Below are 27,534 nucleotides of genomic sequence, written 5' to 3'. Positions count from 1 at the left end.
GGAGGTCTGGTTTTAGTCGGTTAATTAACCACCTTCCAATTTAATCCAAATCAATATCTTAATTCAACCAGAATACAACCTTTCACCCTTTCCTTAAGCATAACATACTCCTGTACCACGTACAGATGGTCTGCTGGGACCTGCAAGGTGTCTTACCTGCGGGACAGCAGCTACAGCCGCCTGGTCGCAACAACATTTAATCAACATAAACAAACAATATAAAAGTAAAAGGTATTTACATGTAATTCCCTTGCTACCCTACTATTTCCCTTTGGTGCAGAGGGTCGGCTAATAAGAAGTAGGCTTATGCCTAGAATACCTACAATCAATAATACAGTAAATTTATAAATTTTCGCAAAAAGTAATTGTCCTTATTAGATTTCAGCTTCAGTTACGGGTGCTCGTTTAACGTGTGAAGCGTGGATCCAGGCTTTCTTTCCTTGGACTTTAACAGCTGCCTGGATGGTCAATAACACTTGAGAAGGTCCCTCCCACTTGGCACCCAAAGGTTCTTTATGCAACTTTTTCACATACACCCAGACTCCCGGGATGATGTCGTGTCCTCCTTCGGGTGGATTACCCCAAGCTGCCGATACCTGTCGGGAAACAGAACTAATAGCATTGGTTAGGTTCTGACAGTATGATAACAGAGTGTCACTCATTAAGTGAACATCAGCTTTCCGTAAATCGATAGTTCCTGGCAGCGACATGGGTCTTCCTGTTATAATTTCAAATGGGCTTAGACCTGTCGTTCTGTTCGGGGTTGCCCTAATGCTGCATAGCACTATTGGTAGTGCCTGGGGCCATGGTGTTCCTTCTTGGTGACATTTGGCAAGCCGTTGTTTGAGTTCGATTCATTTGTTCTACTTGTCCTGGTGATTGTGGATGATAAGGACAGTGTAAATCCCACGTAATGTTCAGTAACCTGCAGACTTCTTGGCAGACAGCACCTGTGAAGTGTGTTCCCTGATCTGAGTCAATACTACTCGGGACTCCCCATCGGGGAATGTAATCCTTACACAAGACCTTTGCAGTGTGATTAGCTATGGCTCTTTTAGTTGGGACAGCTTCTACCCATCTAGAGAATCTGTTGACCATGACAAGACTTCTTTTCCATTTCGGATAGGTGTACCTGCAGATGCTGGAATGGTCCGACAGGGGCAGGGGGCCTCAGTTGGGGCATTACCGTGATGGGTCCAGAATTATTTTTCTGGCAGACCACACAGCGGTCTGTTACCAGCTGGGCATGTTTTTTAAATCCCCGACCCCACCAGCTTTTCTGGAACCGTGCCGTCATCTGTTGAGGCCAAGTGTCCCTGCGAGTGGATCTGTTGGGCTAAAAAAGGCATAAGCGCTTGTGGCGCGACTGGCTTGTCGGTAATTCTTTGTCTCCAGACACCATCTTCGCATAGCTTAATTCCTGCCTCAATCCATGTCCATTTTTCCTCTCTGGAGCACTCGCCTTGCATTGTTTGAAGGTCTCATGTCAGAGTCCTGAGTGCTTTCAATCTGCACATCTGTGTTGGTTCTTCTGGAGGAACGCCCTGTGAGGCGGCATCTTTAGCTGCCTGGTCGGCTAGGGCATTTCCCTGTTCTTCTTCTGTGGTATTTTCCTTGATATGGGCCTTACACTTCAGGATGGACACTTCCTGAGGTAATTGTGTGGCCTCCAGTAAGTCTCTGACTTCTTTTCCATTTCGGATAGGTGTACCAGCAGCAATGAGGAATCCTCTTTTCCGCCATAACATACCAAAGTCGTGAGCGACTCCAAAAGCATAACGCGAATCTGTGTAGACATTAGCTGTCTGTCCTTCTGCTATTTGACATGCTTCTGACAGGGCCCGTAACTCGGCCTGTTGTGCTGACGTTCCTGAGGGTAAACATCCTTTTGCCACTACCTCATATAAGGTTGTAACTGCCCATCCTGCTTTTCTGGTACCATTGTCAACAAAGGAGGAACCATCTGTAAACAGGATGAGGTCTGGGTTGTGCAGAGGCTCCTCTGCTGGCAAGGCTGCTTCTTCTGTTTCTTTTAAAATCTCCACGCAGTCATGCTCTTCACATTCTCCCCCCCTCTTGCTCCCTCGATTCTGACATCGGGAGCATAGTTGTGGGATTAACCGGGCTGGCCCGGACAATATGCAGATTAGGAGCTTCCAAAACTGCTGTCCAGCGGGTCCATCTTGCTGCCGTCACCTGAGACATTCTATTCATAGACAGCAAAGCATGTACGGTGTGGGGACACTTGACAATCAGCTTTTGGTCAAGGACTAGATCCGCAGTGATCATTACCGCTCGACATGTAGCTTCCATGGCCCTTAGGCAACTTCCCCATCCGAGGGCTACCGCATCCAATTTTGCCGAATAATAGCCAATAGGTCTTTGCCAATCCCCATGTTCTTGTGTCAGTATAGCGGTCATATCCTTCTTTCTCATGGACGAACAGGGTAAATAGCTTACTACTGTCGGGGATTCCCAAAGCTGGTGCCGAACACACAGCCTTTTTCAAACTCAGGAAGGCCTCTTGCTGTTCGTTAGTGAGGGTGATGGCTTCTTTAGAGGCACGTTTCCCCTTTAAAATATCATTCAGTGGCTGAGCAAGCTGTGTGAAGGAGTCAATCCAATTTCTGTTAAAGTTACACAATCCCAAAAAAGACCTTAGTTCCTGAATAGTGGTGGGTTTTTTAGCAGCCCGAATGGCTGCAGTTGGATCCTGGGTAAGTTCTCTCTTTCCTTGTGAAATCTTTTGTCCCAGGTATACAACCTCTTCTTGGGATATTTGTGCTTTGTCGATGCTGGCTTTATGTCCTTTCAGCCGAAGGTGATCCAGCAAAGCTCGTAAATCTTGTTCATGCTGTTCTTCCGTGATTGAAGCTAGCAGGATATCGTCTACATATTGGATGACAGGGGAGGTAATTCTCGCAAATGGCTTTGTAAAGCCATGTGGAATACCGTAGGGCTGTTGTGGAAACCCTGCGGTAACCGTTGTCCTTGGACTGTGAAAGCAAACCACTGTCGAACCCCCGGTGCCAGAGGCACTGACCAAAATCCGTTGGCCATATCTATAACCGAGAAATATTTATGTTCCGGTTTGAGGGCATTAAAAATGCTGGAGGGTTCTTCGACCAAAGGAGCTTTTTGATTAATACACTGGTTAGCTTTCCTATAATCGACAGTCAAACACCAAGTCTCATTAGATTTCTGTACCAGCCACACGGGGCTATTGGAGGAGCTATGCGTTTTAATAAGCACCCCTTGTTTCTCCAATTGCTGAATAACTGGTAAGATTTCAGCGATGGCAGTTGGACTGATGGGATACTGTTTAGTGCATGGAGGCTTGGTCCCTGTAAATGACGCAGGCTCCATCTGGAGTAGGCCGCAATCGTTCTTATCTTTAGCCCATGTCGGGTGTTCCTTCAATTCTTCTTTCTTCAAAGTTCTAATTGACCATGTCACCCGACCATCCTCGAAATGCAACGATGAATCTATTTGGATTAGAACGTCCATTCCCAAAAGGGGTTGATCTACTGGGCTTATCCAGACCGGTGTGGTTAGTTCATGTGGACCCAGCCCTATAAGTACCGGTGTTGTCCTTTTAATTTCCATTTTATGGCCTCCAACTCCATAGGCTGTACGTGCCCTACCATCCAACGGCAAAAAGTCTCCATATTGTAGGGGTAAGCATGTTAATTCTGCCCCTGTGCCTAAAAGACAGTCCACATCCTTATCGCCCACCCTCACAGTTATATATAGCCCATCTTCCCTTTGTTGTATTAGTGCGAGAAGGGGGGCCAGGGGTGGGCTCTAATCGTTTTTTGCTATCCCAAGTAACTCCTTCTGTTGTTGTATTGTCAGTCGCTTAAATGTTTCTATGAGGTCATTATCTTGTGACAAGCCTGGCTTGTTGGCTGAATTGTATCCCTGGCTGAGTCCTCTTCCCCAGCCACGACCTTGCTGTTTTGCCCTGCACGTCTTGGCCCAGTGACGACCTTTCCCACAATAATGACATTTTCCGGGTAATTTTCCTAATGACTGTTTATCGGAATCCTGGGATTTCCTTCCCATAGCCTGTACAGCTCGGACTTTAGCTCCCATATCCCGATCTAATTGGTTACATCGATCCACCAATGCTGCAAAGGTAGTTCCTCTACCTTCCCAGTCCGGTAACACTACCTTAAGCATTTTGGACAGTTCTGGCTTTAGACCTGCCACGAAAGCTGCTTTCAGGGGTCCAAACACTTGATCATCCATTTCCTCATCCGTATGATTCATACCCGAATGTTCTAGCCACGTGCATCTAAACCGCTCGTCATACTCCAGGACCTCCTCTGTTCCTTTCTGTTGGCAGGCTGCAATTTTTCCCCAGTCTGTCTTAGCTGGACTGAAAGCTTGCAGCCAGTGTTTAATCGCCTCCCATCCTGCATCTAATTCTTGTTCATTCTGCCCCAAAGCTGCTTCTACCTTGTCGTGCAATTTTCTTCCCTGTGTTTTTGGCACCATTATGGTCAAAATTTGCACTCTGTCCCAGGGATGAAGTTGATATATATTTCTTAAGCTCCAATTGGTCCCACGTTTTTACTCCCCCTTTCTTTGGATTGGGCAATTCCTTGGACCATTTATCAATTTTCCCTGGGTCTGCCGGATCAAGAACTAAGTATTCTTCGTACACCCTTCTCTTTGTTTTTTTGGTTCCGCCCTCATCTGCAGTCTCTTCTGATTTGACTACAACTCGTCTTTTTTTAAACGGGGCAAAGCGCACCCCTAATTCTTCATCCTCTGACACTGTATTGTCGGAGGATTCGGAATCCGTATCTATTCCTCGGTCGTGTCTTCGGGTTTGCACTTTTAATTTATCCAAACATGGTACCCTGGGAATTGATCAATACATTTTCCTTTTCCTATTACTGTCTCTTGACCTAATGATTTTTTCCATTCTTTAATTTCACCTTTAAGATCTTTAACTTCCGCTTCCAGCTTTTCAAGTTCAAGCTTTTTCTGTAGCAGCTGTGCACAAACAGCTTGCAATTGATCCTTTGTACTGGTCAGTTCTCGATCATGTTGGGAACGCATTATAATTTCATTCCGGTTTCGGATCTGGCCCATAACCGCTAGGAACCATCTAGTTCGCTCTTTATTTTTCATACGGGTCGTTTTTCCCCAGACCCTTTTAATCTCGTCCAAGGACCATTGTCCTTTGAAGGTTCCGTACTTTTGTTCGATCTTAATACAGGTTTTAGATAAGTTGAATTGTTGCTCTATGTATTCTATCAACTGTTCGAGAATTAAATCTAGCGAAACTTCAGGTGGTGCCTGCCCACCTTTAACAGTTGTAGGCAATTCTTTGCCCTTATCTCCTGCTGCCATTTCTTTACTGAGTTCTTTACTGGGGTCTCGAGTCGGAGGCTTGCTAGCCGATCAATAGGTCGGTGATTAATTAACTAACACACCGCCGAAGTTTAGACGTCTATGGGACCTCGAGCCAACTACCAACCGGAGGGTTCGCAAACCGGAGGCTTTCGGAATCGCGTAGAAGGAGAGGCGAATTTAGACTTTTGACCGAGGACTTTTTTTTTTAAAAAAGAGGAGTCATTACCTCAATATATAGGTCCGATGTCCAAAATTCAGTTTCTTTCCTCAGCGACCCTGCTCGCAGTGCCAAGATTGTTAGATCTCTTAATTTCCAATGAAATACGAACTCCGATGGTAGTTTTAACTTTTTAATCTTGGCAGAGAGTAACAAGCTGCTGGCTGATTGCCAGTTCTTTTGTCTTACTGAGACACATGATCAAAATGGCAGTATTTTATACCGGGTTCAATTTACAGAAAAGAACTCTCCTTCTTTGACCTTATTGGCTCAATTGAAAGTCTTTTAACGTTTTAATTGGCTCACTACCCAAGGTCCGAAAATGTCAAGTTGATTGATGAGTTAATGCAACATGCCGAACTGCATGTAGCAGCCTTGACTTGGGGGTCTGTGAATTTTCACAGTCTGTCTAAATGAGCCTGTTTGAATACTCTATCAGTGTGTGTGTATATATGTGTGTGTATATATATATATATATGTATGTGTGTGTGTGTGTGTGTGTGTGTATATATATGTGTGTGTGTGTATATATATTTTATATATATGTCTTGGACTTGACGTACAGGGTGGAATTTCAAAATTTGCAGATGCCACACAACTTGTTAGTATAGCGAACAGTGAGAAGGATAGTTATAGACTACAAGAAGACAGGCTGGTGAAATGGTGGACTTGTTGCAGATGAAATTTAGCGCAGAAAAGTGTGAAGTGATTTTGGTTGAAAGAATGGGGAGGCAATATAAACTAAAGTGGGTGCATGAACAGAGACATGGGGTTATATGTGCACACACCATCGAAGGTGGCAGGACTGGTTGAAAAAGCGGTTAATAAAGTATACGGGAGACTGGGCTTCATAAATGGGCATAGAAGTTATGATCCTTTTATAAAACACTGGTTCGGCCTCAACTGGAGTATTGTGTCCAATTCTGGGCACCGCACTTTAGGAAGGATGTCAAGTCCTTAGAGAGGGTGCAGTAAAGATTTTCGAGAATGATTCCAGGAATGAGGGACTTCAGTTATGTGGATAGACTGGAGAAGCTGGAGTTGTTCTCCTTCGAGCAAAGAAGGTTGAGAGAGATTTGATCGAGGTATTCAAAATCATGACGGATTTAGATATTGAGAAACTGTTCATGTTGGTGGAAGGGTCAAGAACCAGAGGATACAGATTTAAGGTGATTGGCAAAAGAACCAAAGTGACATGAGGACAAACTTTTTAATGCAGCGGATTGTTAATATCTGGAATGCACTGTCTGAAAGGGTGTTGGAGGTAGACTCAATCTTGGCTTTCAAAAGGGATTGGAAAAGTACCTCAAGGGGAAAAATTGCAGTTGTGGGGAAAGGGCAGAGGAGTGAGACTAGCTGAAGTGCTCTTGGAGAGCTGGCACATGCTTGATGGGCCGAATGGTCTCCTTCAGTGCTGCAACCATTCTGTTTCTATGGTCACAAATGAACAAGTGTTGTGCAGTTTAAGAGGTCATAATGTCGAGGAAAGGTAATTTAACATCACACAATTTTGAACATCTGGTACTTGAAAATGCTCAATGTCAAAGTGAATTTGGGCTGTAGCAAGTGACGATATCAATGAATGAAGATTTATGTAACTGGATGGACCTGAAAAAAATTTAAACTTGTCATTTTTGATCTTGGTTCTAGCTTCTTCCAAAAGAAGAAATGTACACCCCTCCTATTGTCATAAAGGTAATTGACCACAGGCCATTTGGACGTAAACCAGTAGTCGGACAGTGCACAATTCATTCCCTGCAAGAATATCGGATTGATGCATATGCTGCAAAAGAGACCTTTGGAATGCAATCAAAAGGTATTTTTCCAAACTTTTTTTGAAGGAATTGCAACCTCTGCATTTGATGGGAAACTTAGCTTCATTGTAAAGAACAAGCTTGGATTGATGATGCATCTTTCTCACACTCCTTGTTCCAAAGTGCCATGTTCTTAAAAATTAATCAAGGAATTGCTTTTTTAAACAAAATAATTTTTTGAATGTAATGTATTTACTCTCTTGTCTGGATGCATTTTCATGCCATTACCCCTTAATTTCTAAAATTGCTAGTATGCTGATGCAGTCTTCATAATTTCATACAGCATCTCTACTTTCAAGTGCTCGTGATTGTGTCATTGATGTGGAAGATAACCAAAAGCCTCTCCTGGAATCGCAGGTAAAGTGCTCCATCTTTTTAGTGACCTGAAAAATTATTCAAAACTTCCTACATGCACACACACATGAAATAGGAGCAGGAGTAGGCCATTTGGCCCTTCGAGTCTGCTCCGCCATTCAATAAGATCATGGCTGATCTGATCAGGGCCTCAGCTCTACTTCCCTGCCCGTTCCCCATAACCTTTGACTCCCTTATCGCTCAAAAATCTGTCTATCTGCACCTTCAATATATTCAAAGACCCAGCCTCCACAGCTCTTTGGGGTAGAGAATTCCGCAGATTTACAACCCTCGGAGAAGAAATTCCTCCTCCGTCTCAGTTTTAAATGAGTGACCCCTTATTCTGAAACTGTCCCCTAGCTCTAGATCATCCCCCCCACCCTGCCATGAGGGGAAACATCCTCCCTGCATCTACCCTGTCAAGCTACCTCAGAACCTTATGTTTCAATAAGATCACCTCTCATTCTTCTAAAATCCAAGGAGTATAGACTCAACCTTTCTTCATATGACAACCCCTTCATCTCAGGAATCAACCTCATGAACCTTCTCTGAACTGCCTCCTCTGAACTATATCCTTCCTTTAAATGAGACCAAAACTATACTCCAGGTGTGGTCTTAACACCCTGTACAGTTGCAACAAGACTTTCCGACTTTTATACTCCATCTCCTTTGCAATAAAGGCCAGCATTCCATTTGTTTTCCTGATTACTTGCTGTACCTGCATGCTAACTTTGAGTTTCATGCGCAAGAACCCCTAGATCCCTTTGTACTACAGCATTTTGTAATTGCACCTCATTTAAATAATTTGCTTTTTTTAATTTTTCCTACCAACGTGGATAACCTCACATTTTCCCATATTATAGTCCATCTGCCAAATCTTTGCCCACTCTGAGCCTATCTAATATCCTTCTGTAGATTCTTTGCATCATCCTATAACTTGCTTGCCCACCTATCTTTGTATCAGCAAACTTGGCTACATTACACTCGGTCCCTTCATCCAAGTCATTAATATAAATTGTAAATAGCTGAGGCCCCAGCACTGATCCCTGTGGCGTTACACTTTGCCAACTGGAAAATTACCGATTTATCCCAACTCTGTTTTCTGTTAGCTAGCCAATCCTCTATCCACGCTAATATATTACTCCCAACCCTGTGAGTTTTTATCTTATGCAGTAACCTTTTGTGTGGCACCTTATCGAATGCCTTCTGGAAATCCAAATATACGACTAGAAGTAACTTAAATATTCTGTGGGGAGACAACTCGCTCAAGATTCATATCGGATTGTGTGAATTGAACAGATGATGTAATGATTGAAGTAATGGCATGCTGCAGGATGTGATTTGTTAAAGTTTTTAATAATCCACGAACAAGTACTGTTCAATCCAAATGCTATGGAAAGCTCAAGGTAAATCATGTTGCACAGATTGTTGATCAATTTGGTTGAGTTCAGAATGCGAAGTCATTTTTACTGCAAACCCGTGTCTGGTCTCTGCCTGGATTCAATTCGATTTCTTCTTTGTTTTTGTATGCTGTGGATTGCATAATGTATTTGTATTATCTTACAGATCATATGTTTGCTGTGTTGCTAGGCCCATTATGTAATCTGTGCAATTTGTAATGAGTGGCTGATGAACGGTTTGAAAAGTTTTAATATTGGTCGAGTGAGTGGCGTGGGTACAAACCCACACGATGGAACACTCACGATATGTTCTAACTTTCAGTTTGTAGACAGTATGACCAAAGCAGTCGTCAAAATGACTACTCCATCAGCACTGCATGTATGTATAGAAAGTGAATACAAAGAGATGACAATACTCGGGGTTTAGGTGGTTACACTGGATTATTTTTCTACCACTGTATGTTACATGAAATTATGGGAGTGCAAGTATCTGTTACATTCATTTGCCTTGTAGTTAAACTGTCTGCCAGTAACTAGCACTTTCTACTAGAAACGCTTGATTCCTAAAATCGAATGAATTGTGAGCTCATTTTGTTACAGTTGACCAGCATTCATTCAGGGTCCTGATTCATACATCATGTCTAGCAATCTGACACTCATTAAAGTACATGTGTCTATGAATGTACTCTGGTTTGCAATTAATTTTGCAGGTATTGTTCCCCCCTTTTCCACCCAAAGAAAATTAACCTTTTATGCTAAAGATTAAAAACTTAAGAAGTATAAAAAGCACAACAGGCCATGATGTCTTTTAATTGGTAAAGATTTAACACTGTTGGTGGCTCTAGGAGTCTTCACATCCTTAGGCCAGCCATTTTGTTCTCTGCTCCCATGATCTGACAACTAACCCTCTCTACCCCTTGAATGTTACATCAATAAAGCTACCTGCATGTCAGAAATAGGAATACTTTAAATGCTTGAATAGCTTATTTTGAAATTAAGTTTATATCTGATTGTTTTTCCATTTTCTCTTGTTTTTACTATATGAACTTTATATGTTAACTATTCAAACACTCCCCGACCCCCCCTCTGAAAGCACTGGCAGCTTGGGATATGGATCCACAGTGGGGGAGATTTTAAACCTCACCAAGTGGCGATACATGTCGGAATCTTGTCAGCAGGCTATTGGACTATGGAAGATGGCACAGCTAAGCCTGATTCTGTCATTGTCCAGTGTCAGCACAACACTTCCAGCACTGATAACTGGAAAGTGACAGGCCTGTCTGATTTGTTTACTTTTCCTATCCTGAGGAAGCAGCGGCCACTTGTGAGCTTGTTGCTCTTGGTTAACTCAAGGCAAATCAATTCTGGGACATTCCTGGATGACATGGCACAAAGGTGGCGCCTTAACTTTTCAACTATTGGAGAAACTTCCTTTTTCATATTCCAACTATTCTAATTTCCTCTTCATGAAATCTTGAGCAGCATCGCAGGTGAAGAGGAAAAGGAGGGAAGACCATGCTTTAAATTCACTTTTCACTTTCGTTAACAATACTAATCTAAGCTCTTTTGGTGAAACCTGGCTCAATTGTGAATTTGGAAAACCTGCTAATTGTAATCTATTTAGTTTTCAGTGCAAATTCTATGAAATGTGTAAATCACCACTTCACGAACAGTAAATCTATGCACATGATTTTCAGTCCTGTATAAACTTCCATCTTGCTCCTTTTACTTACCAATCCATTGCTACCTAATAATCCCATTTCAAGTGTTTTATAGTGTAGATATGCAAGGTGACTGAGTCTGATTCTCAAGTTAATTCACTTGTCTCCAAATAGCCAGTACATAAATGAACTCCACGCAGTAGTGTTGAGCTATACATATCAACAGAATTCTGTTTGTGCTGAGTTTGCTTATCTCAGTCAGGGCAGTAATTATGCTCCTGAGGTAACTATCCAGTGAATTAAGCTGGCACAGTGCATATGTATGGACTTTGGGCAAGGATGGGATCAGCCTCTTGTGATTGGGAGGTGGTAGGGCGAGGAGGGAGGAAAGAGGGCGAGGGAGAAGATTAATTGGCCTTTACAAGCAAGTGGGTCGTGGGCTTCAACTACAACTGATTACCAACTAATGCTTAAAGTCCAAATAGAGGCTATTTGTTCCCAAAATACACTTGAATAGGATGTGATATTTTTTAAAACTGCTAACCTGCTTGAGAAACAATGGCCTATGTTTACTGGAGTTGCTGCCACTGTTGGTGTAGGTTTATTTCTGTTTTCAATCCTTTCTGTTGCTTCATATGATAACTTCTAGCATCCAATGCTGCTCTGAACATTATGTAAAAGGTACTAAAATGCAAGTTTTTTTTTAAATATAGGACATAATACCAATAAGAATGTTCTTGAGCTTTCTGTTTTTACTCCAAATCTGCTTTAATTGTGTGTGGGGATTGCCTGGACAATCTGCAAAGCAGAAGCCTGAGAGATTTATTGTAACAAGCCCTTCACAGTATGGATTTGTACGATAAATGAATGGAGGCAGTTGTAATTTTTTTGTTATAGCTTCACCTAAAATTCTGAGTTTTGTGTTGGCGTTTGAGGTCTTTAATGCTGGCATGCATCATAAAATGAAATCCCTAGTGTGGAGCCTCCTTGGTTAAAGTTAGGAATTGCACGGAAAGCTAGCTATATTGACAGACACCACTTGATTGTGATGGTAAAAGATTTCTCTTTCCAAAAAAAAAATGTTTCACTATTGATGTACAGATGAAAATTTACTCCCAAATCTCATTTGCATACAGTTGGTGGTAAAATCTTTTGAATCTATAAAGACACCACATCTCCTATGCTAGCCTACACAGACTGCTAGTTAAAACTATGACACAACAGGTCTGACAAAGGCCATCTTTAAACTATACAGCATTGTTAAACTCCTTATTTTTTCTTATTGAAAAAATCAAAGATGGTGCCCATTGATATGAAACATTCTGAAGGACTGACTGCCTTTCGTTCTTCCCAGGTATGTCTTGCATGCTGTACAAATGTACTGTGTTTTGGAACAGTAAATAGTATGAAGAAGTGTGTGTCTTCACCTGTCAATAATGCTGTGTGGGTTTAAAAAGTTCAGTGAAGACTGTGTAGGCTGATAGAAAGGGTTTGTGTGTCAATACCATGCAGGAAATTTGAAACTTCGACCGAACTATAAATCGGGTGATTTCTGTTTCATTCCCAGTCATTAAACAGCTTTACAGAACAACATGCATGATCAGTAAATGAGAATTTGCTTTTTTGGAGTTGAATAGTGGTGGTACTAACCAATACTTGTTCATTACATACCTTCATCTTTGCAGAGACCTATGTAGTCTTTGTTTTATTCCTCCCAACAACTTAAAAACTTGAGGGGAAAATACAATGCTAACCAAAACCAGAAATTTTAACCTGTAGTCTTTTGCATTGAATCATAACACAAGACTCCCCATGTGGTTAAAGTGCAAATTAATCTGCGTTTAGAAATTAATCTTGGCTAGATGACTTCCTAAAGAGGTATGTAATAAACTGCTGCTTTTAGGAATCTTTTGGTGGCTTTATCCATAATGAAGCCCTCTCTCCTGAAACACTGAATTGTTTTGATTACTCTTTCCTACTTACAAATGCATGTTAGCCATTTGAATTGGTAAAAAGCTTTCCCTATTCTGATCACTAACTTGATTTGATTTTCTTTCCTCCACGTTCTTTCCATCATTCTCAATGTGGTATTGATGAACGATTCAATGCTGTGAACAGGCTGTAAAGGTAAGTCTAATTTTGATGTCTTTGTTAAATGCAAGGTGCAACTGGAAAGGCATTAGCTTATTTTTCTCTTGTAACCAATTTTAAGGGGGCATTTTGAAGTAATATTGACACCATTTCAGTGTTTTTTTTTCCCCCAATCTCCTCCCCCTATAGCAAGTGTTTGAACATCTTGCTGATCATTCCACAGGTGGCAGTTGTCACCTGGTATCTTGCCCATGTGAGTGCCAACAAGCTGTCTGATTCTGGGAGACATCCATTGATCTCAAAGATGATCTAGATTAAGGATGCCATTTGTGGTCAATCCCATCATGGGCTAAGGTTCAAACAGGAGTGCTTGCAGTCAGAAGTCCAGGATAGCAAGCAGAAGTGCAAACCCTAGCTGGTGTTTTTCTTCTCCCTAACCCAACGTACCCCCAGATAAATTAACTGGCTCAGGACAGACCAAGCCTGAAACGGGAACCTTCCTGGTCTGTATGACTTGGAAATGGAGATGTTATTTCTAAGCCATCAATGGTGACTCCAGTAACTTTTTTTTTTCTGTTATGTAGCTGAGTTTTTAAGTTGTATTGATGGAGAAATTGGAATTATCATAAACCCGAAATGATATCAAATGTACTGTTTCTTCTTGCTCTCTTCCCCCCCACCCCCTGCCGCCCCAGCCAATGTTTTACTGGATACATGTGTGGTACTATGTTTATACAGACCAGGATCCCTGGTGTTTGCAGAATGAATTGAGCTTATCCAACTGAGGGCGAATGCATTACCAAGACTTAGGAATGATGGAATAACTAGAATTTCTACTGCTGTCTATCCCATGAAGTTTGCAAATGGGGATACTGGCAAGGAAAAGATTGAGCTTTGAATGTTCTTCTTGGGCAATCCCTCGAAGTCTAGGATGACTTGCTTCCACACTAACATGAGTCCAATGCAGGATCGATAGACTCTCACAGGTGGGGCAGGTGCTGGTTAAAAGGACGGGTGGGTGGGTTGCTTGGTTTATCGTATGTTCCTTCTGCTGTTTGTACTTGACTTCTGCATGCTCCCGACGAAGAGTCTGTGTTTGGCGCCTTCCTGAATGCTGCTTCACTTTGATCCGTCTTGGGCCAGGGATTCCCAAGAGTCGGTGGGGATGTTGCATTTTTTTTTCAATGAAGCTTTGAGGGTGACCTTGAAGCATTTTCTCTATCCTCTTGGGCTCGCTTGCTGCGACTGAGCTCGGAGTAGAGTGCCTGCTTTGGGAGTCTTGTGTCAGGCATGCGGGCTATATGTGTCCCACCCTTTGGAGCTGATTGAGCATGGTCAATGCTTCGATGTTGGCCTGAGAGAACACGGATGTTGGTGTGCCTATCCTGCCAATGGTTTTGCAGAGGCAATGTTGGTGGTATTTCTCCAGTGCTTTGAGGTGCCGACTGTACATTGTCCATGTCTCTGAAGCATATAGGAGGGCAGGAATCACTACTGCTCTGTAGAGTTTGGATTTGAGAACTTGGTCTGCAAACACTTTTCCTCAAGCGACCGAAGGCTACATTGAAGGTGGTGTTGGGTTTCGTCATAGATATCTGCCCTCGCTGACATTGAATTACAGTATACAGACAACATTTGCACAAACTGAGGCCGAACTCCAAACCATTGTTGACTCCTTCACTGAAGCGTACGAGAGTCTGGGCCTTACATTAAACACCCGTAAGACTAACGTTCTCTACCAACCTGCCCCTGCCTCACAGTATTGTCCCCCACCCCCCTGACCACTAAGATCCACAACAAGACCTTGGACAGTGTGGGCCACTTTCCATACCTTGGGAGCCTCCTTTGAATGTTATGGTCAAACTGATTCACTGTCCAGACCTTCTTTGAAGGACAACCATTTTGGTTGGGAATTGGAAGGCTGCTGCCCTTGAAAAATAATTCCACCGTGAATCACATCCTTTTCAGAATAGAAGGCATAAGGGGGAAGAAGTTTTTTTAAATATTAAGTTGCTTGAGAAGGTCAGGGGAAAAAATATGCATTGAAAAGTGAGCCCTGCAGAATATTCCATTTAGGTTTTCTGCATTATAACATATTTTACTAAATTGTGATGCCATACTAAGGTAAATTATGCTCCATTGATAGTACAAGGCCAGATCAGAAGTCAACAGATAAATTTGCATATGCAGGTTTGCTCTACTACTTTAAGGCAAATTAGCATAACCAAGGCTTACACATGCAGTCTGGCTGGGACTTGCCCTGATGTGATGATCCATACTAACTGGTAATAGTGGAAGCTCATTTGCCAGTCTGTCGATAGGTTGAGTTCCAAGTTCCTCTGGCAGCTGCTATTAATATTTGAAATCCGTGTTCTGTAGTTAGTGCGTGTCTTTTAGTAAAGTTATTTTGTTAAGGAGGTTTAATGTTTCTTGTATGTAGGAGGATGAATCAATCGATTGGTGGAGCAAGTTTTATGCATCTATCGGAGAGCATGACCGATGTAGCAATTATCTTCAGAAAGGTTACGATACACTAAAGGTAATGTCGTTTTGTGCTTCTGTCTTTTTTTTTATATTCCCAATCATGTTCGCAACCTAGATGTCATTTGACCCTGAAATGAGCTTCCGTCCACTGAGCCGCAGCATAACTAAAACCGCCGATTTACCTCCGTAACATCGCCCGTCTCCACCCTTGCCTCAGCTCATCTGCTAATACCCTCATCCATGCCTTTGTTACCTCTAGACTTGACTACTCCTGGCTGGCCTCCCAAATTCTACCCCACATAAACTTGAGGTCATCCAAAACTCGGCAGCCTATGTCCTAACCCGCATCAATTCCCGCTCATCCATCACCCCTGTGCTCTCCCTCCTACATTGCCTCCTGGTTAAGCGATGACTGGATTTTCAAACTTTTCATCCTTGTTTACAAGGCCATGGCTTCACCCCTCCCTATCTCCTTAATCTCAATCAGCCTTGCAACCCCCCCCCCACCCCACCTCCCAGAAATGTCTGCGCTCCTCAAATTCTGCCCTCTTGAGCATCCCTGATTATACCATTGGTGGCCATGCCTTCTGTTGCCTAGGCCCTAACCCCTGGAATTTCCTCTCTAAACCCCTCAGCCTCTCTTACCCCCTCTCCTCCTTTTTAAGGTGTGCCTTAAAACTTACCTCTTTGACCAAGCTTTTGGTCATCTGCCATAATTATGTCAAATTTATTTGTTTTGTCTTAAAACCTTCCTGTGAAGTGCTTTGGGACACATTACTAAGTTAGTGTGTTTTTAAACACGTTATTTTTAGTACTTTTTTGTTTTCTCTCAATACGTCAATTCATTAATGGAAATGGTTAAAACATGTTCACAACCCTAATGCAGTAAGAGAGTCCTATTTGAAATTCAACTTGCCCAAAACTAAGCACCAACACTTGCATTTAGATATCCTCCATTCTGATCAGTGACCGTGACGATCTAGAAAAACAAGTCGGATCGTAGTAGAGGTTCTAATGTCTAGAAGTATTGTGTCTCATTTTAAATTTCCAAGCAGCATCTTAAACTTTAAAAACAAACTATGAACTTATGTTTTGCAGTGAATTTTTACTAGCCCTGGTTTTCTATTTCTGATGTTTTTCTGATGACTCGAATGCTGCATTTGAAGTGCTCTATAGGTGATCTAGTTGCTTTTAAGGTTATTTTCTGAATGAGTTACAGAATCCAAGAGTTTGCCTTCATGATTCACTTTCTGCTTACAAAGAACTCTTTAACCTGATATAGAATTTTGTTCTGAAGTTTACAGTGTGTTTTTACTTTGCCAAATATCATTTCTGGTGTGTTTAGTGCCTAACAAGGCAAGAGAATACACAATAAATGGTAGGATACTGAGAATTGTAGAAGAACAGAGGGACCTTGGAGTGCATGTCCACAGATCCCTGAAGGTAGCAGGCCAGATCGATAAGGTGGTTAAGGCGGCATATGGAATACTTCCCTTTATTAGCCGAGGCATAGAATACAAGAGCAGGGAGATTATGCTTGAACTGTATAAAACACTAGTTGGGTCACAGCTGGAGTACTGCATGCAGTTCTGGTCACCACATTACAGGAAAGATGTGATTGCACAAGAAAGAGTACAAAGAAGATTTACGAGGATGTTGTCTGGAATTTTAGCTATGAGGAAAGATTGGATAGGCTGGGTTTGTTTTCTTTGAAACAGAGGAGGCTGAGGGGAGACCTTATTGAAGTGTATAAAATTATGAGGGGCCTAGACAGAGTTGATAGGAAGGACCTATTTACTTTAGCAGAGGGGTCAACAACCAGGAGGTATAGATTTGAAGTAATTGGTGGGAGGTTTAGAGGGGATTTGAGGGGAATTGGGGGTCTGGAACTCTCAAAATGTACTTGGATATGCACTTGAAGTGCTGTAACCTACAAGGCTACAGACCAAGAGCTGGAAAGTGGGATTAGGCTGGATAGCTTTTTGTCAGTCAACATGGGCTGAATGGCCTCTTTCTGTGCTGTCAATTATAATTGTGTGCAGACTAACATTTTTAATATATTTGTAGATATTTTACTGGGCTACATGTCAATTTCCAATGGAACAGCTTTGCTTTGGAGTAGGAGTTTCTACTAGTAACCTAACTAGGTTCTGAAATAATCCCTTTAGGAGGTGCACTAACGCACTGCTAAATGTTTTAATTAGAATTGATATCTATTACTGAGCCTCTTCTATGCTGACTATTGTCGGCAGTTGGATTCCAAAAAGGCCTGTTTTCTGCCTTCACTTGAAATTGAAAGAGTTTGACATTTTGCATTGCCTGTAGACATGTAGCTGTCAACACAATTAAGAGAGATGATTTTAAAACTGACACTGCCTGGATATTTTCAGATTACACCTGGCCCTGACTGTTGCCAATAATCAGCCTCACGCCAGCTTGCATCTAGATAAGATGACTTTGCCTTCCAGGCAGAAAGTGAAGTGGGAATTGTTGGCTATAAGAGTGCTTTTTGTGTGCATCTCTTTCTTTCTCTCTCCTCTCTCTCGCTCATTCAGCTTCCTCAACTTCCCTCCCTACAGGTGTACACCACAGAATTAGAGAATGTCCCTGAATTCAAAGGACTGACTGATTTCTGCAGCACCTTTAAACTATACAGGGGGAAATCAGAGGATGATGAAGACCCATCAGTTGTGGGTGAATTTAAGGTAATGGCCTGTTCTTTAAAATAAAGCTCACTCCACTATAGCTCCATTCAGAGCACGGACTCCCACAGCTACCTTGGCGATACTTCCTGTCAGGACTCTCTTCCATTCTCTGTTGCATCTGTTCTGACAATGCCACTTTCCATGCCAGTGCTTCAGATATGTCTTCCTTCCTCCTCAACAGAGGATTCCCCTCCACCATGGTTGACACGGCCCTCGACCATGTCCGTTCCATTTTCCCCACACTTCTGCTCTTGCCCCTTCCCCCTCCCTCCCTCCCTCCCTCCCTCCCTCCCATGATAGGGTTCCCCTTGTCTCCTTCCACCCCACCAGCCTCCACATTCAATGGGTCATCTTGCGCCATTTCCACCACCTCCAGTGTGATCACATCAAACACCATCACCCCTCCCCTTTCAGTATTCCAAAGGGACTGTTCCCTCCATGATATCCTGGTCCACTCCTTAATCCCTACCTTCGGCACCTTCCCATTCAAGCGCAGGAGATACAACACCTGCCCTTTACTTCCTCCCTTCCCATCGTCCAGGGCTCCAAACACTCCTTCCAGGTGAAATAGCGATTTACCTGTTGTACTTTCAATTAAGTATACTGTGGTCTGGTCTCTACATTGGGGAGACCAAACGCAGATTGGTTGATCGCTTGTGGAACACCTTAATTCTGTCTGCGAGCTTCCGGATGCCTTTCATTTTAATTCATCATCCCAATCCCGCTCTGGTGCCTCCTAAAGTGTTCCAATTAAGTTGAAGGAACCTCATCTTTCAATTGGGCACTTTACTGCTTTCTGGACTCAACATTGAGTTTGACAATTTCAGATCATAACCTCTGCTCCCATTTTTTTCCGGATGGCAGCTTTGATGGTTCTGCTAATCCCATTTGTACCTCTAAACCCATTTTTTGTTTCTTTTCTTGTCCCATTACCATCCCCTTTCAACTTGCACCATCATCTTTGTCATTTAATCTCTCCTGCCTTCCACCCGATCATAGACCTTCCCTTTTGTTCTTTCCTCCCCTTCCCTTTCCCTGCCTCTCTTTGCTTAAAACCTGTTATATCGCTAACCTTTTTCCAATTCTGACGAAAGGTCATCAACATGAAACATTAACTCTGTTTTTCTCTCTCCACAGGTGCTGCCTGACCTGCTGAGTATTTCCAGCAGTTTGTGTTTTTATCTGTTATAGTCCAAATATCGCTATGTCTGCTTCCTTCTTTTGTATACAAGTACTACGTGGAAATCTCTAACGCTATCCTACTTGAGACCACACTTGACAAAAAAAATTTCCAGGTTGCCTACTTTTAAAGATATAATTAAAAATGGGGCACAACATGCTCTTTTTTAAAGGATAACCGGGTTAACGAGAAATGAATTGACTGAAAATGGATTTGCCTTGTACTCAAACCCACACAAATTATACCACAGAATAAACTACTGCTTCCCAAAACAAGATAACCTACCTGAGTCAGGAGATACACCATCAAATCCCATAGCGGTTCCAAACCATGTAATTTAGTCAATCACTCTTTTGAAATTAGCACATCACATCAACAACCCCAGAGTAGAATAATTGCAATAATTCAAAGCTTATGGTGGACTTTTCTCAACAAAAATTAATCAAGAGTTTTAAAACTTTAGCATCTCTGTATAATTCAAATTATCACATCATCCAGCAAAAAGTGGAGTAATATATATCATAACCTCTGTTCCCATTTTGTTCCAAATCGTATTCTCCCCTCTCTGTGCTCAACTCGCACTTAATTCTCAGTGCATTACAGTTGATGCTAAAAGGCCTGCAATCTGGGGGAAAGCTGTGGGACAAATGGGTTCCATGCCAAACTTAACACAACACTACTGATAATTTCATCATGGCCTGTAGTAGAGAATATAATTGCACTGGTGCACATGAGGAACGTGGACCTCATCTTGTACATATACAGGCCCAGATCCTTCCTCCATAGTATGTGAGATCTTGGCCTTTGTTTCACTAGCTTTACTAGCTCCACTGAGACCAAAAAGTCTCCAAGTAGAGGTGGCACGTGTGGGACTTTGAGCTCAAGAGGAAATCGGAGTGATATTCTAGGTGTGTCACTACATTTTCTGTTGGATGGCTTTCTTCCTGGGTGAAGAGAAGGCTCATTCAGAAACTGAAGCAAAGGAAACCGGATTGGGTTTGGCTTGTGATCTTCTTTTCATCCTCAACCCTTTCACAGTTGTAGGTCAAATGACCTGCCAAGATGAGGTTTACAACTTAATAATGGGCACTTGGATGAATACCTATAAACCATACCTCTGTGGCCTTGATTGCTTCAGACTATGATAGAAAGTGATGGCAGGGTGGGTAATCTGGCATACCTGGATTGATAATGTAGAGGAAATTCACAGCTTAACAACTGGTCTAATGGTTTGTGAAAACAAGGCTGATCTTTTTTGTCCAGAATTTTGCTTAAACAAAAACACTGCAATTATTCTGGATTTATTTCGATGAGAGATTTGTCCAGTGTGCTTTAGTTAACTTTATTTTAATTGCCTGTATTTTATAGGGTTCCTTCAAAATTTATCCTTTAAGTGATGATCCAAATATTCAAACACCCCCCCGTCAGTTCGCTGAGCTGCCAGATAGTGGAGCTCAAGAATGTGTAGTGCGAATTTACATCGTTCGAGCCATTGACTTGCAACCAAAAGATAACAATGGCAAGGTAAGAAACTTAAATCTGGCATAGTATTTAACAAGTGTATAGAATCTGTTGGTATTTGCACAGGAATCCAATTGTTCACTGGCCTGTTGCCAGGGAAATTGGCTTGTGAGTTACCCTGATCTACCCTCCCACAGTCTCCTTTTTGCACAGTGCTTTTTCACTTCCTTTGCTTCCTGACACAAAACTGGCTGAAAAATCTGCAGTTAAAGTTGCCATTTTTTTGTTGGAAAAGCAGACTGTTTCTTTATCTGCTTCTGGCACAATAACCATGATAATGAAGTATGCAAGTTGTGAACTGGATAGCCAAGGACATTAGGAGGTGGTTGCCTTTTTCCCAGGAGTGAGTTTCAGTTAGGACTCCTGGCAGAGTTCGAATGTTTAACAGAACTGCCAAACTGACAGAGTTTGCCAAAGTTACAAACTTGTCACAAACTACTAAATGGGCCATTTTTAATCTATATAACAGAATACTGTTCCTTGCAATTTCTGTGTTGGCATATGGTTACAAAGGCTGTGTTGCTAGACCTGACTTGCATGCAGTGTGCTGACTGAGCCTCATCCTGTCCTCCCATTGATGTCTAGCCAGAAATTGGACAATAATCAGGATCGGGAACCATGACAATGTTAACCTATATCCTGTCTTCTCTCCCCGCCCCCCCCCCCACCCCAATTGAGACCAATTGTAGTGTATTTACCAGTACCTCACTGTGATCAGCCAACTTGGCATAGAGAAGATTGAACCTGTGCACTTTTATGGTCCTATATACAGAGTCACTGGAAAGGTTAGTTATAGTTTTGAACAGCAGTTCAGTTAAGTGTCTTTATTTTAATAAATGTTAACAACCAAAGACTTTTTCTCATTTTTTTAGCTTGTATTTTTTTCAACATCTGGCCTCCTTACACATGACATCTTGGTTCACCACCCTTACTGGGAAACAAATTCCAAAGCAAGCCAAATTGAACTTTGGCCTGTTCTATGGGGCGAAAGGGGAGGGAGGGAGAGGAAGCAGTAGAACTTGGACAAATCAACGGATGAAATATTTAAACTTTGGTAACTCTGTCCATGCTGTTTTCAGAGGGACAGCATTGTGCACCTGTACATTGATTCATGGATGCACCTGCAACTATTCCATGGTCAGCTGCTGGGCAATGTACTTGTAACACACAAAATTACCTTTCCAAATCACTTCTTTCTTCCTTCTCCCCCATCTCCTCTGGATAAGTTCTAGCTGTCTGTCACCCCCTGCCATACATCGTCTGGCTGTTCTGGTACTTTTAAGACTCTGAGCTGGACTTTGACCAAAATCCAGCCTGTTTATACTTGCAAATTGGAACACAAGAAATAAATAATACGGCTCCAATTTCTACTGCAAAGATTACCCAAAAGAATGAACTAGCTTTCGCATTGTTTCCAGAGTCAGTGCCAGTGTTTCGAGTTTCAATCTAATCTTTTCTGTTGCTATAAACCAGCAATGAAGGGGAGCCAAAATGATGGCCAGAAGTCCTTTCTTTTCTCTGTTTCTTTCTCTTTTCTCCCCACCCCTTCCCCCAATTACTTTTACTGAAGTCCATTTTATTCCACCAATTTTCAACCCCTTTCTCCCCCCCACCCCTACCCCTCCCCATTGATTAATTAAGAGTACAGCAAACCGAAGTAGATGTTTTATTTTCTCCACTAATGAAGGCTCACTTAAGGCCAATTATAATTAACTCTCATCGGCCAAACTCCACACACAGGGGCCAAATTTGGGAATTTCCTAGTCTGCATAACTTGACTCATTGCTTTTTTTTTCAAAAATATATTTTATTCATATAAAATTTTCGCAATACATTGGAAAATAGCTCAGTACCTTGCGGTCAGCAATTCCATACAATTCATTTGGATGCTGACAGCAGTTCCATACAATGCACTAGGTTGCATTTCATTTCAAGGTACAGTTTAGTGCAATCCGTAAATCACGTTACATATAGTACTGTGCAAATGAGGGCATTACATGGAGCAGATCAGAACAGGTTTACATTAGATTCCAGGAGACATTTCAATACCAATCACCAATCACCAATCACGTTACATGTAGCACTATGCAGATGAAAGCAGCACACCGACCGGATGGGGATGCATTTACATTTCTTTACAAGTTACTAAACCGTGCAGAGACTTTTATTATACATGCACACCACAGGTGTTTTTCAGTACATGGTGCTCTATGTATACAAGCAGATTAACAAGTACAGCCCGAGGGGGTCTGATTCCATCCCCTGGGTTTACCGTGGCGGAAGGGCCTTAAACTGTGGCTCTTCCCCTTCGTGCCTTTGCGGCGACTACACCAATATTTAGTGTGTCCCTCAGCACGTACTCCTGGACCTTGGATTGCACCAGTCTGCAACACTCGGCTGTGGACATTTCCTTGCTCTGGAAGACCAGCAAGTTTCAGGAAGACCAAAGTGTGTCTTTCACCGAGTTGATGGCTCTCCAGCAGCAGATGATGTCTGTCTCAGTGTGTGTCCCTGGGAACAGTCCACAGAGCACACAGTCCTGTGTTACAGAGCTGCTTGGAATGAACCTCAATAGCAACCACTGCATCTCCTTGCAAAGGGGTCGTCCCAAAGGAGATAGATGACCATCTCGTTCGCACCACAGCCAACAAGGCAGAGTTGGCTAAAGTAGACTGGAAACAAGGACTAAACGGTGGCACAATGGAGGACTTTTAAGGAGCTCTTTCATAGTGCACAACAAAAATATATTCCATTGAAAAAGGGCGGCAAGAGAAGGGATAACCAAGGAAATAAAGGAAAGTATCAAATCAAAGACCAAGGTGGCCAAGGTTAGTGGGAAACTAGAGGATTGGGAAAATTTTAAGCAACAGCAAAGAATGACTAAAAAAGCAATAAAGAAAGGGAAGATAGATTTCGAAGGTAAACTTGCGCAAAACATAAAAACAGATAGTAAAAGCTTTTACAGATATATAAAACGGAAAAGAGTGACTAAAGTAAATGTTGGTCCCTTAGAAGATGAAAAGGGGGATTTAATAATGGGAAATGTGGAAATGGCTGAGACCTTAAACAATTATTTTGCTTCCGTCTTCACAGTGGAAGACACAAAAACCATGCCAAAATTTGCAGGCCACAGGAATGTGGGAAGGGAGGACCTTGAGACTATCACTAGGGGGGTAGTGCTGGACAGGCTAATGGGACTGAAGGTAGACAAGTCCCCTGGTCCTGATGAAATGAATCCCAGGGTATTAAAAGCGATGACTGAAGTTATAGCAGATGCATTCGTTATAATCTACCAAAATTCTCTGGACTCTGGGGAGGTACCAGTGGATTGGAAAGCAGCTAATGTAATGCCTCTGTTTAAAAAAAAGGGGGCAGGCAAAAGGCAGGTAACTATAGGCCGGTTAGTTTAACATCTGTAGTAGGGAAAATGCTTGAAACTATCATTAAGGAAGAAATAGCGGGACATCTAGATAGGAATAGTGCAATCAAGCAGACGCAGCATGGATTCATGAAAGGGAAATCATGATTAACTAATTTCCTGGAATTCTTTGAGGATATAACAAGCATGATGGATGTGGTGTATTTAGATTTCCAAAAGGCATTCGATAAGGTGCCACACAAGGTTACTGCAGAAGATAAAGGTACGCGGAGTCAGAGGAAATGTATTAGCATGGATCGAGAATTGGCTGGCGAACAGAAAGCAGAGAGTCGGAATAAATGGGTCCTTTTCCGGTTGGAAATCAATGGTTAGTGGTGTGCCACAGGGATCGGTGCTGGGACCACAACTGTTTACAATATACATAGATGACCTAGAAGAGGGGACAATGTAGTGCAACAAAATTTGCCGATGACACTAAGATTAGTGGGAAAGCGGGTTGTGTAGAGGACTCAGACTGCAAGGAGATTTGGATAGGTTAAGCGAATGGGCTAAGGTTTGGCAGATGGAATACAATGTCAGAAAGTGTGAGTTCATCCACCTTGTGGGGGGGGGGGGGGGTAGAAACAGTAAAAGGGAATACTATTTGAATGGGGAGAAATTACAACATGCTGTGGTGCAGAGGGACCTGGGGGTCCTTGTGCATGAATCCCAAAAGGTTAGTTTGCAGGTGCAGCAGGTAATCAGGAAGGTGACTGGAATGTTGTCCTTCATTGCGAGAGGGATGGAGTACAAAAGCAGGGAGATCTTGCTGCAACTGTATAGAGTATTGGTGAGGCCGCACCTGGAGTACTGCGTGCAGTTTTGGTCACCTTACTTAAGGAAGGATATACTAGCTTTGGAGGGGGTACAGAGACGATTCACTAGGCTGATTCCAGAAATGAGGGGGTTACCTTATGATAGATTGAGTAGACTGGGTCTTTACTCGTTGGAGTTCAGAAGGATGAGGGGTGATCTTATAGAAACATTTAAAATCATGAAAGGGATAGACAAGATAGAGGCAGAGAGAGGTTGTTTCCACTGGTAAGGGAGACTAGAACTAGGGGGCACAGCCTCAAAATACGGAGGAGCCAATTTAATACCGAGTTGAGAAGGAATTTCTTCTCCCAGAGGGTTGTGAATCTGGAATTCTCTGCCCAAGGAAGCAGTTGAGGCTAGCTCATTGAATGTTTTCAAGTCAAAGATAGATAGATTTTTAACCAATAAGGGAATTAAGGGTTACGGGGAGAGGGCGGGTAAGTGGAGCTGAGTCCACGACCAGATCAGCCATGATCTTATTGAATGGCGGAGCAGGCTCGAGGGGCTAGATGGCCTACTCATGTTCCTAATTCTTATGTTATGTTCTAACTCTGGGGCAGAGTGCCATGTCTCTGAAACCCCGGCTGTGCATGAAGGATCTGACAGGTAGGGCCCTTCTCACCGCCAACCAAGCTACGTCTTGGTGCTTGTGTGAAAGCTCTGGCGATGAGATATTCTGCCGAATGAGTTTGACAGTCGGACGGTTCCCCAAGCAGACAGGATCCATCATCTCCTTTTGGAGGGCGTCCAGGACCTTGCGTGCCGACCACTGCTTTATGGCCTTGTGATCAAAGGTGTTTTTCTTGAAAAACTTTTCCACGAAGGACAGGTGCTGAGGCATGGTCCAACTGGTTGGAGCGTTCCGCGGCAGACTGGCCAGACGCATCCTTCGCAACACCGGGGGGAGAGAGAATCTCAGCACGTACGACACTTGTTTGCGTACAAAGGGTCTGTGCACAGCTTGATGCAGCCGCACACAAAGGTGGCCATCAGGATGAGGACCACGTTTGGAACATCCTTTCTCCCCTTGTCCAGAGATTTGTACATTGTCTCTCTGCGGACACGGTCCATTTTCGATCTCCAGACGAAATGGAAGACTGCTCAGGTGACTACCATGGCGCAGGAATGGGGTATGGGCCAGACTTGCGCCATGTACAACAGAGAGCACCTCACTCCTGATGACCAGGTTCTTTCCTGCAATGGAGAGTGAGCGCAGCTTCCACCGGCCCAGTTTATGTTTCGCTTTAGCGATACGCTCCTTCCAGTTTTTGACGCACGCCCCATCCGCTCTGAACCATATTCCCAAAACCTTCAGGTAATCTGACTTCACGGTGAAGGGAATAAAGGATCGATAGGACCAGCTTCCAAAGAACATGGCCTCGCTTTTGCTTCACTCCCGAGGCCAGTTCAATCTGGTCACAGATTGTGAGCAATCCGCGGACCGACTGCGGATCCGAGCAAAAGACGGTGACGTCGTCCATGTACAGGGAGGTTTTGACCTGAGCGCTTCTGCTGTCTCGGATTGTCGCCCCCCCTAATGCCCACATCCTTCCTGATGGAGTCGGCAAAGGGATCGATACAGCACACAGACAAGACAGAGGAGAGGGGACAGCCATGCCTGACTCCAGACCTGATCGGAAAGCTTTGTTTCCCACCCGTTGATTTGAACTGTGCTACTGATGTCTGTGTAGAGCAGTTGGATCCAATTGCGGATACCCTCCCCAAACCCCATTTTGGAGAGCACGTCCATCAGGTACGTGTGTGATAGTCTGTCAAAGGCCTTCTGGTCCAAGCTGATTAAACAGGTGTCCACCCTCCTGTCCCGCACATAGGCAATCGTATCCCTGAGTAGCGCGAGGCTATCAGAGATCTTCCTGCCGGGGACAGCGCAGGTCTGGTCTGGGTGGATCACCAGCTCCAGAGCAGACTTGACCCTGTTTGCGATGACCTTTGACAGGATCTTGTAGTCCACATTGAGCAGCGAAATGGGCTGGCAGTTTTTGATTTCCTCCCTCTGCCCCTTTTGCTTGTAGATGATGGTGATGATGCCTTTCCTCATTGATTCTGACATGCTGCAGGCCAGAAGCATACGTCCGTACAGTTCTAGCAGGTCTGGGCCTATCCAGTCCCTCAGCCGAATGCAACTCGACCAGTAAGCTGTCGCTTCCAGAAGTTTTACTCGTCGCGAGCGACTGGACGGCCTTTGTCAGCTTGTCCAGAGTTAGCGGGTGGTCCAGACTCTCCCGCTCACTGCCGTCTAAGACCTCTGAGATAGACAACAGGAAAGACTGGGAGGCCGCGCAGTCTGTGGGCTTGACATTGTACAGCCCGGCATACAAGGATTTGCTGATCCTCAGCATGTCGGGCTGCGAAGACGTCACAGAACCATCATCTTTCTTTAGGCTAGTGATCACAGAGCTCCTCCTGTGTACCTTTTTGGAAGAAGAAACAAGAACATGTCTCATCCTGCTCTACGGAGCGGACTCTGAAGCGGAAGATGATTTTG

At 43.2% G+C, this 27,534-nt stretch overlaps 1 protein-coding gene across 1 annotated transcript in view; it reads left to right on the top strand.

The window, feature by feature from the left end:
* LOC139260334 (myoferlin-like) overlaps window positions 1-27,534 on the top strand; it is a 301,635-nt gene that overhangs the window by 141,764 nt on the left and 132,337 nt on the right. The window contains exons 37-44 of the mRNA XM_070876822.1: window positions 7,235-7,400; window positions 7,682-7,755; window positions 9,475-9,531; window positions 12,111-12,167; window positions 12,932-12,940; window positions 15,345-15,443; window positions 17,968-18,093; window positions 20,642-20,797. Coding sequence (XP_070732923.1) covers window positions 7,235-7,400; window positions 7,682-7,755; window positions 9,475-9,531; window positions 12,111-12,167; window positions 12,932-12,940; window positions 15,345-15,443; window positions 17,968-18,093; window positions 20,642-20,797 — 744 coding nt within the window. The remainder of the gene's footprint in view (window positions 1-7,234; window positions 7,401-7,681; window positions 7,756-9,474; window positions 9,532-12,110; window positions 12,168-12,931; window positions 12,941-15,344; window positions 15,444-17,967; window positions 18,094-20,641; window positions 20,798-27,534) is intronic.

The sequence above is a fragment of the Pristiophorus japonicus genome, chromosome 3 (genome assembly GCF_044704955.1).
Source record: "Pristiophorus japonicus isolate sPriJap1 chromosome 3, sPriJap1.hap1, whole genome shotgun sequence".
NCBI lineage: Eukaryota > Metazoa > Chordata > Chondrichthyes > Pristiophoridae > Pristiophorus > Pristiophorus japonicus.
The sequence above is the reverse complement of the archived record's forward strand: the minus strand, read 5'-3'. Positions and strand labels throughout refer to the sequence as shown.